Source organism: Callorhinus ursinus, unplaced genomic scaffold (genome assembly GCF_003265705.2).
Source record: "Callorhinus ursinus isolate GAN/ISIS: 27379988/994484 unplaced genomic scaffold, GSC_fseal_2.0 scaffold18, whole genome shotgun sequence".
NCBI lineage: Eukaryota > Metazoa > Chordata > Mammalia > Carnivora > Otariidae > Callorhinus > Callorhinus ursinus.
Genome location: NW_027397080.1, coordinates 15,625,889 through 15,635,099, shown reverse-complemented (window position 1 = coordinate 15,635,099; position 9,211 = coordinate 15,625,889). Strand labels below are relative to the sequence as shown.

The following is a 9,211-nucleotide window of genomic DNA, read 5'->3' as shown; positions in this document are numbered from 1 at the left end:
ACAGCCTTTCCTCCTCCACACCGGCTCTTCCCAATCTCAGTAAATCCTTGGAGGGACCCTGCTCTTTTTCTGTAACATCCTACTTCGGATCCGTCAGCAAATCCTGTGTTCTCCACCTTTAAGATGGTAAGACATTCCTTACCACCCCCACTGACGCTATCACTGCTCACTCACAATCACAGTAAGCCTCCTAATTAGTCTCCCCTATTCTGCCATTCTTCCCTATAGTCTGGTCTCAACACACCAGCCACGATGTTTGAAGAGCAAAAGTTTTTAATTTTGGTGAAGTCCAATATGTCTATTTATTTATGCTTTGTGCTTTTTGTGTCCTAAATTTTTTTGCCTAGCTCAAAGGCATTAAGATTTTCTCCTATGGGGGCGCCTGGGTGGCTCAGTTGTTAAGCGTCTGCCTTCGGCTCAGGTCATGATCCCAGGGTCCTGGGATCGAGCCCCGCATCGGGCTCCCTGCTCGACGGGAAGCCTGCTTCTCCCTCTCCCACTCCCCCTGCTTGTGTTCCCTCTCTCTCTGTCAAATAAATAAATAAAATCTTCAAAAAAAATTTAAAAAAAAGATCTTCTCCTATGTTTTCTTCTAGGAGCTTAATAGTTTTAGCTCTTACATTTAGATCTAGGATTCATTTTTAATTAATTTTTGTGTATGGTGTAAGAGTCAAAGTTTATTTTTACAAAAGGCTCTCAAATTGTTCCATGTTCATTTGTTGAAAAAGATTATCTTTATCCATCTAATTGTTTTGGCACCTTTGTAGAAATCAGTTGACCATATGTGTAGGTCTGTTTCTGTACTCAATAATACACTGTCTTGATTACTGTAACTTTTTTTTAAAGATTTTTTATTTTATTTATTTATTTGATAGCACAAGCAGGGGGCAAGGCAGGCAGAGGGAGAAGCAGGCTTCCCGCTGAGCAGGGAGCCCGATGCAGGGCTGGATCCCAGGACTGTGGGACTATGACCTGAGCCCAAGACAGACACTTAACGACTGAGCCACCCAGGCGCCCCACTGTAACTTTTTAATAAGTTTTGAAATAGGGTAGTATAAATCATCCAAACTTGTTCTTTCTCAAAATTGTTTTGACTATTCAGAGTCTTCTGCATTTCCATGTAAACTTTAGTATCAGCTAATTTGTATTTTTTTTAAAAATCCTACTGGAATTTGGTTGGTATTGCATTGCATCCGTAGACTAATTTGGGGAGAACTGACATCTTAACAATATTGAGTCACCCATGAGGTGGTATAGCTCTCCATTCAGTCAAGTTATCTTTAATTTCTCTCAACAGTGTTTCATAATTTTCAACATACAGATCTTGTATATCTTTAGTCAAATTTGTCCCTAAGTTTTTCATATTTCTGATGCTATTGTAAATGGTATTACTTTTATCAATTTCAAATTCTAAATGGTCATTGCTAGTGTATATAGAATTAATTTTTGCATATTAACTTGTATCCTCCAACCTTGCTAAACTCATTTATTAGTTTTAGTAGCTCCTATGTAAATTCCTTAAGACTTTTCACATGTCTGTGAATAAAGAGAGGTTTACCTCTCCCTTTCCAATGTGGATGCCTTTTATTTATTTTTCTTGTCTTACAGTATTAGCTAGGACCTCCAGTACAATATTGAATTAATAAGTTACATTTCATCAAAATTAAAAACTCTCGGGGGGGGTACAGGAGAAGGGAATTTAAAAAGGACATGGAGATAGGTGCCTCAGTTGGTTAGACATCTGACCCTTGATCTCAGCTCAGGTCTTGATATCAGGGTTATGAATCCAAGCCCCCCACTGGGCTCCATACTGTGCGTGGAGCCTACAATAAACAAACAAACAAATAAATAACAATGGGAAAATTTGGGGATGATATACGCTCATTATTTATTTATTTTTTTTAAGATTTTATTTATTTGACACAGAGAGACCAGCGAGAGAGGGAACACAAGCAGGGGGAGTAGGAGAGGGAGAAGCAGGCTTCCCGCCGAGCAGGGAGCCCGATGTGGGGCTCGATCCCAGGACCCTGGGATCACGACCTGAGCCAAAGGCAGACGCTTAACTGACTGAGCCACCCAGGCGCCCATATGCTCATTATTTAGATTGTTGTAATGGTTAATGGATGTACACTTACATCACAAACCATTACATTGGGTGCCTGGGTGCCTCAGTCAGCTGGGTGTTTGCCTTCAGCTCAGGTCATAATCCCAGGGTCCTTGGATGGAGCCCTGCATGGGGGGGGGGCTTCCCTGCTCAGTGGGGAGCCTGCTTCTCCCTCTCCCTCTGCCACTCTCCCTGCTTGTGCTCTCTCATTCGCTCTCTGTCAAATAAATAAAATCTTTAAAAAAAATAGTCATTACATTATACTCTCTAATATGTACAGTTTACTGTGTGTCATTTATACCCCCATTAAGATGTAAAAATTAAAAACCAAGAAAAAATTTACATTACATTATTCACCTGCTCCAAAATCTCCACTGACTTCACAAGACATTTGGAATAAAAGCTGAGGTCCCATGATGGCTTCTGAAGCCACATGTGATTTGGCTCTTCCTCCTCTCTGCCCTCATCACCCACCACTTGCTCCCGCATTCATTCTGCTCTCTTAGCCTCTCTGCTCTGCTTGGAGCATCCCTTGCCTGATCCCACCTCAGGGCCTTTGCTCTTGCGGTTCTTCCTGCCTGGAACTATCCTCTCTGGATATCACAGACACCCACACTACTCCCTCACTCCCCTGGTTTTCTGTTCTAATGTCATCTCCTCAGAAAACCCTATTTGGGGGCGCCTGGGTGGCTCAGTCGTTAAGCATCTGCCTTCGGCTCAGGTCATGATCCCAGGGTCCTGGGATGGAGCCCTGAATAGGGCTCCCTGCTCAGTGAGAAGCCTGCTTCTCCCTCTGCCTGCCTTGCCCCCTGCTTGTGCACACTCTCTGTCTAATAAATACATAAAATCTTTTTTTAATTTTCTTTTTTTTAAAAAAAAAGAAGATTTTATTTGTTTGACAGAGAGAGACACAGTGAGAGAGGGAACACAAGCAGGGGGAGTGGGAGAGGGAGAAGCAGGCTTCCCGCGGAGCAGGGAGCCCGATACGATGCGGAGCAGGGAGCCGGATGCGGGGTTTGATCCCAGGACCCTGGGATCATGACCTGAGCCGAAGGCAGACGCTTAATGACTGAGCCACCCAGGCGCCCCAGTACATAAAATCTTTTAAAATAAAAAAAAGAAAACCCTATTTTGATGTAGCACCCTGTCACCCTTCAAGCCATTGTCCTGCTTGACTGTTATTTATAGCACTTATTGCTTCTTGACATCACATTATATATGGTTTATTTTCTGTCTTCCCCATTACAGTGTGAGCTCCCAAGACCAGGAATTGTGTGTGTTTATTTTCACTGCTGTGTAAGTGCCTGGTATATAACAGAGAGCTAGCACTTATTGAAACAAATACAAAGTAAACGAATTAACGATTAAAAACTTGGCAGAGGCCACATAGCTAGTAAGAGGGCGGTTGGAACTAAAACCTAGATCTCTCTCATGCAGATGTGCCTAACTCGCCTGCTGTGTTGCACAGCTCCTCCAGATTACTTTGTGAGGTGGGCACCATGATTTGCCTTACTTAGCAGAAGGGGAAGCAGGGTGGGGAGGGAAGGTCACTTGCCGGGCCTCAATCACATAGCGAGTCTCTGGCAAGGTCAGCTGACATCTGGATTCTGGAGCTCGCTGCAGAATGCAAGCACATGACCCTCGCCCACAGCAGGAGCCTCTAGGAGAGGAAGTTCCAAGAGCCCAGTGCTGACAGTGCACTGCCCACGGGTGCTGACTACAAAGGCTTCTGGGAATGCTGGGTTCAAACTGCCTTTCAAGCTGTTTTATGCCTCTCTGCCTTTGTCCAGCTGCCCCTGCCTAGAGTGCCCTTCCTCCTTGAACTCCCCAGCTCGCCCTCGTCCTGGGAGCCCCAGCTTCAGAATCACCTACTGCACAAGGTCTTCTCTGAGCCTATAGCTCCGAGTCCAGAGTCCAGCCCTATTGTGGGATTTGACTGACTGAATTAATGAGCGAATAGCATTTATCCACTTTCACTCATTCTTTCTACCATAAATATTTACTTAATTCCTGTTTTGTGCCAAGCACTGGGGATACTACCACTGATCATTGCCCTCGAGTGACCTAGGAGGAACACCGCTAATGCAGTGGACAAAAGGGTCTGTGACCTCACTGGCCGGTCAGAGGCTTTCTGAGGACAGGGCTGTACCCTAAAGTCATGTAGTAGGAGCTGGCCCTTTGAAGAGGAGAAGAGGGCTGAGAACAGGAAAGGTGTTGAGCACGGCTGGGGCTCAGAGTACCAGTGGGGAGTAAAGAAGGGGCTCGAGGCATCCGTAGGGACCTGACACACAAAAATATTTTTCCAGCTAAACAGAGTGGGGTGGAGAAAATATCTCAGCTGAGGAGTCAGTGGGGAAGGTGGGAGAGGGACAAACTCTTAATTTGGGTAAAGCTGGCAGGAAGGACTCCTCCCCGAACACACACCCTCCCTGAGGCTCCTCGGGATTCCTGGATTCTCAGGCTCCTCTCTCTCCTACTCCTAGAATTAGGGGACAAGCAGAGACATGGGCCCCTTCAGGCTCTACCATGCAGGTGACCCATGACTGAGATTACATGGAGACCTGTCAAAATGGCTTCTTACTGACTTGCTAGGAGTTAGCCAGAAGAGGGGCACCTGGCTAGCTCAGTTGGTAGACTCTTGAGCTCGGAGTCATGAGTTCAAGCCCGACTTGGGGTGTAGAGATTATTTACTTACATACACACATACATATATCCACTTAAAAAAAAAAAAGAGTGAGAAGAAAACCTGGGCCTTCCCAGATCCTCAACCTGTCCTGTCAGACACAGAAATAGCAAATAAGTCTTTGGCCTTGGGTAAACTTGACAGCTCGTCTGTCCTCCTTGTTGAGTGACCTTGGATTCTTTATCTCTGAGCCTCAAGTTTCCTCATTTGTAAAAATGAGAATAAGAACACCTTACAAGTTTGTGTGAGAAGGAAATACAATGATTTGATTGTTGGCAACAGCGAGGAGTTCGCCTCACCACCAATTTGCCAAAACAAGTTCAAGTGGTAAAATCCACCCACTTTGGGACAGTGAGATTAAACCAATAGACGAGCTGTTTGGGACCAGCCAGAACTCCAGCCTTGATAACCGGGGTTTCCCGAAGGCCTGACTGGAGAGGGTAGACTGGCTCTTGGAGGCAGATGTCCCGGCCTTACCCTTGCCACTAACCCATGGGGACCTGACCACTGTGTCCTCTTCCTCTTGGCACTTGATTTGCAGTCCCCCTTTGTGGCATCAGGGGGGTAATGAAGAGTGAGACAAACTCAGATATGAGTCTCAGCTCTGCTCTGTGACCTGAGACAAGCCTCAGTCTCCTCGGCTCTAAAATAGGCACACTATGGCCCTCTCAAAGTTGTCACCAGCAGAGTGTGAAGGACTGACCATCTGGCCTCATAAATGTTAGCTGTCCAGACCACAGGCCAGCAGTACTCTCTCTGGAATCGCATTTGCCCACGTCTGTCCGGCCTCCTACCAGCCCTGTCGGCATCTCTCTCTGGGCCCTGAGGCCCCGCCCCAGGCAGGTGCTGAGGATGCAGTGGGGGCTGTTAAACATTGAACCCGACCATTGAAACGGGAGGCCCTGGAAGGCCCTCGGCCAGGGCTAATGGAGCACCTGGGTGGGGAAAGGACACCTATAAACCATCAGCTTTCTAGAGTGGTGCCTCCAGCTCCAGCAACAGGGGCCCAACCAGGGCACTGCCCGGAGAGTGGGGCTGGAGAAAAGCCGGCCGGCGGAACGCGGTGAACGCTCGGGCGGTCTTAGTCTCGGGCCAGGGCGCGTTTGGTTCTCGTCCCTCGCTCGTCCTCCTCCCGACACTGCCTTCTTTAATCTACCATCCCGCGAAGCAGGGGTTATTAGAGGACGAAACTAGGGCCCCCAGGCAGGAGAGCACGTGCCCAGGTGTCTCGCGCCCCGGGCCGAGGGGCGGGGCCAGCCCCCGGGGCGGCTGACCTCGGGGGGGGGGGGGGGGGCGGGGCGGCCGGCCTCGGGCGGCTAGACGTGGGCTATGGCGGTCGGAGGCTGCCGCTACCAGTTCCGGATCGCGCTGCTGGGGGACGCGGCCGTGGGCAAGACGTCGCTGCTGCGGCGCTATGTAGCGGGCGCGCCCGGGGCCGCGGAGCCCGAGCCCGAGTCCGAGTGGGCGCCCACGGTGGGCGTCGAGTTCTACAGCCGCAAGCTGCAGCTGCGAGCCGGGCCGCGCGTCAAGCTGCAGCTCTGGGACACCGCGGGCCACGAGCGCTTCAGGTGCGGGCCGGGCGGGCTGAGGGACCTGGGGGGGCGGTCAGTGCTCCCCGCCTCCAGGGGGGTTATTCTCCCCCCCCCCCCCGCGAGGGCTCGGCCTCAGTGGCCAAGGTACAGGTCTGGGGGTCCCTGCCCTGCTCTCTGGCCCTCCACGTGGAGTCGTTCGTTCCACAGATGCAGCCGGGTGGGCCAAGCCCCCCAGCCAGAGGCCTGAGACCCTGGCGCTGGGAGGGCGCAGGGGTCCTGCCACGGAGACCTGGGGGGATGGGTGACCCGGCTGCTGAGAGCCCACCGGAGCAGAGCGAGCAGAGCGGGAGGTGTCAGGGAGATGGGAAAGGAAGAGAGGTTTGGGATGGCCCGGAAGGATGCGTAGGAGTTTGCCAGGCAGAGAGCGGGAAGCAAAAATCTGCCGTCAGGAAAACATCCCGCTTCCTCCAGGAATGGTCCAGAGAGGAGGTGACTTGAACTTGCTCCCTAGCTGAGGCTCAGGCACTCCGTTGGGAGAGACACAGAGGCGGGGGGCAGAGAAGCACCCGGCAGTGTGAAAAGAGCTATGGGGCTTGTGAGGCAGTCCTTGCACGCGGGGGGCATCCTGCCTGTGGGGGCACCTGGAAGGTATAAACCTCTCCCAGCTCACTCCGCCTCCTTCAGGTGCATCACCAGGTCCTTCTACCGGAATATGGTGGGTGTCCTCCTGGTCTTTGATGTGACAAACAGGAAGTCCTTTGAACATATCTGCGACTGGCACCAGGAGGTCGTGGCCACTCAGGGCCTGGACAAGGTGATCTTCTTACTGGTTGGCCACAAGAGTGACCTACAGAGCACCCGCTGTGTCTCGGCCCAGGAGGCAGAGGAGCTGGCTGCCTCCCTGGGCATGGCCTTCATGGAGACCTCCGCCAAAAATAACTGCAATGTGGACCTGGCCTTCAGCACCCTTGCTGACGCAATCCAGCAGGCCCTGGATCAGGGGGACATCAAGCTGGAGGAGGACTGGGGGGGCGTCCGGCTCATCCACAAGACCCAAGTCCCCAGCGCCCCCCCCAGGAAGCAGCCCCCAGGTCCATGCCAGTGTTGACTCTGGGAGGGAAAGGGTGAAAGCAGTGCCAACCTTAGAAGTGCTGCTGGGATGGGGAGTGTCTCAGTATCTTTATGGAGAGCAAAGGGCCAAATGTAGCCAAAGGGTTAATATAAACAGTATCCTAGCAGTCACACCTCCCGGAGTTTGGGGTTTCAGAGCTCAGCCCCTTTCTGCCAGAAAGCTCTAAGAAGCCAGGTGTGCAGCTTCGTGTCCATCAGCCTGTTTCCTCAGTTGCCAGTGGGGCTCATAGAAGACCCGTGCCACGGCGGGGGTGGGGGTGGGGGCATCAATGAGAAATGGATGTGGGGGACATGCTCAGCCAGAGCCAGCCACACTGTTAGGTGCCGAATACAAGAACTGTCCTCACCACTCTTTCCCCTCTGACATTTCTGGCAGCGCTCCCGAGCCTGGACGCGGAGACGCGCTGAGTCTGGACGCTGCTGCACAGGCGAGGACTGGGCAGGGAGTTTCAGGGCAAGCCTACCTGGGAGCCTCCTTAGGTTCTCAGACTTGGATGAGTCTTAAATGTGTGCCCTGAACCTCAGGATCGCTGCCCAGTGCCCCTACTCCAAGGCCAGGCGCTGGATCTGGATCTGGGAGGCAGGGATGAAGGTGAGCGAGCATCTCCTAGGTTGGGCACACAGTGGACACTGTGATGAGGCACCAAGATGTCCCTACAGGGCTGCAGACCCCACAGCCTTCTACCCCCACCCCTAAAACACCCCCTCCCCCAGCTGCTGGGAGTGCTGCCGATGATGGTGGGCTCACAGCATCCTCTGGGAACTGCCTGCCCCTCAGGGTTGCCCACATCCGGTGTTGATCTGTTGAATCTGTTGGGAGGTGGGGGAGTGTTTAAAGGCCCGGTTCTCTTGCCCCAGCTCGGAAGCTCAAACCCAGCTTCATCACTCTTCGTGGGGCTGATTGAGGCCATTGTTCTTACAACATCACAGCTAAATTCTTCCTCTGCTCAGTCCCACTTTCCTCCCTTCCTCCCCCAAGCAGGTATTGATCTCAAGAACCCTCTAATCAATGTCTGCTCGCTAATCCTCAGCTCAGCAATTGCCTCCTGGGGAACAGGAACAGCTAGGCAGAGAATGTCCTAGGGCAATCAGGGAGGGTTTCCTGGAGATAGTGTTTATGTTGGTAAGAATCTCGGGGCGCCTGGGTGGCTCAGTTGGTTAAGCGACTGCCTTCGGCTCGGGTCATGATCCTGGAGTCCCGGGATCGAGTCCCACATCGGGCTCCCTGCTCAGCAGGGAGTCTGCTTCTCCCTCTGACCCTCTTCCCTCTCATGCTCTCTATCTCTCGTTCTCTAATAAATAAAATCTTTAAAAAAAAAAAAAAAGAATCTCAGCAGGTGTAGAGGGGGTGTCATTCTGCTAGTAGGCACAGAAAGGGCAGGGACAGTTCCACAGCAAAAAAGAGCACAACCACTTCACTCACTTTGTGACCTGGGGCTTACGCGGTCTCGGATTCCTCCTCAGCATCATGTGACTGATAATCCCTTCTTCCTAGGGTTCTTGGGAGGTTTCCGGTCAGGGAGGGCTTCTTAGCTTCCTCCCCATGGGGCTGGGCCAGGGTGGGTCTCCCTTTGCACTGCCTCCTCCCTACCTCCTCTCTTAAAACAGTCATCCCTCATCCTTATGATAGTCTTGCAAGGTTGGCACGGTTACCCTCATTTCACCAATGGGGAAGCTTGGAGAGGGAGAGAGAAATGACTGACTTGTTTTTGAGAATGTTATCATTCCTTCATCAATTAAAAAAAAAATAAGCATCTACTC

At 51.4% G+C, this 9,211-nt stretch overlaps 1 protein-coding gene across 2 annotated transcripts; it reads left to right on the top strand.

Moving 5' to 3' along the window:
- The first annotated feature begins 6,116 nt into the window (after positions 1 to 6,116).
- RAB42 (RAB42, member RAS oncogene family) lies at positions 6,117 to 8,958 on the top strand. 2 transcript variants are annotated; one of them, XM_073903082.1, is made up of 3 exons: positions 6,117 to 6,355; positions 7,004 to 7,410; positions 7,827 to 8,958. In XM_073903082.1, the coding sequence occupies exons 1-3, from the start codon at positions 6,117 to 6,119 to the stop codon at positions 7,856 to 7,858; spliced, it is 678 nt and encodes a 225-aa protein (XP_073759183.1). In that variant the 3' UTR covers positions 7,859 to 8,958. The 2 variants fall into 2 exon arrangements, with proteins under 2 accessions (XP_073759183.1, XP_025712921.1); XM_025857136.2 differs by having other exon boundaries at positions 7,004 to 8,958.
- Positions 8,959 to 9,211: the final 253 nt, after the last annotated feature.

Bases quoted from the DNA above. Each gene is read 5' to 3' on its own strand.
- RAB42 (XM_073903082.1), top strand. From the start codon at position 6,117: ATGGCGGTCGGAGGCTGCCGCTACCAGTTCCGGATCGCGCTGCTGGGG. The intron at 6,356-7,003 runs GTGCGGGCCGGG...CGCCTCCTTCAG, and splicing joins GCGGGCCACGAGCGCTTCAG to GTGCATCACCAGGTCCTTCT. The intron at 7,411-7,826 runs GTCCATGCCAGT...CATTTCTGGCAG, and splicing joins CCCCAGGAAGCAGCCCCCAG to CGCTCCCGAGCCTGGACGCG.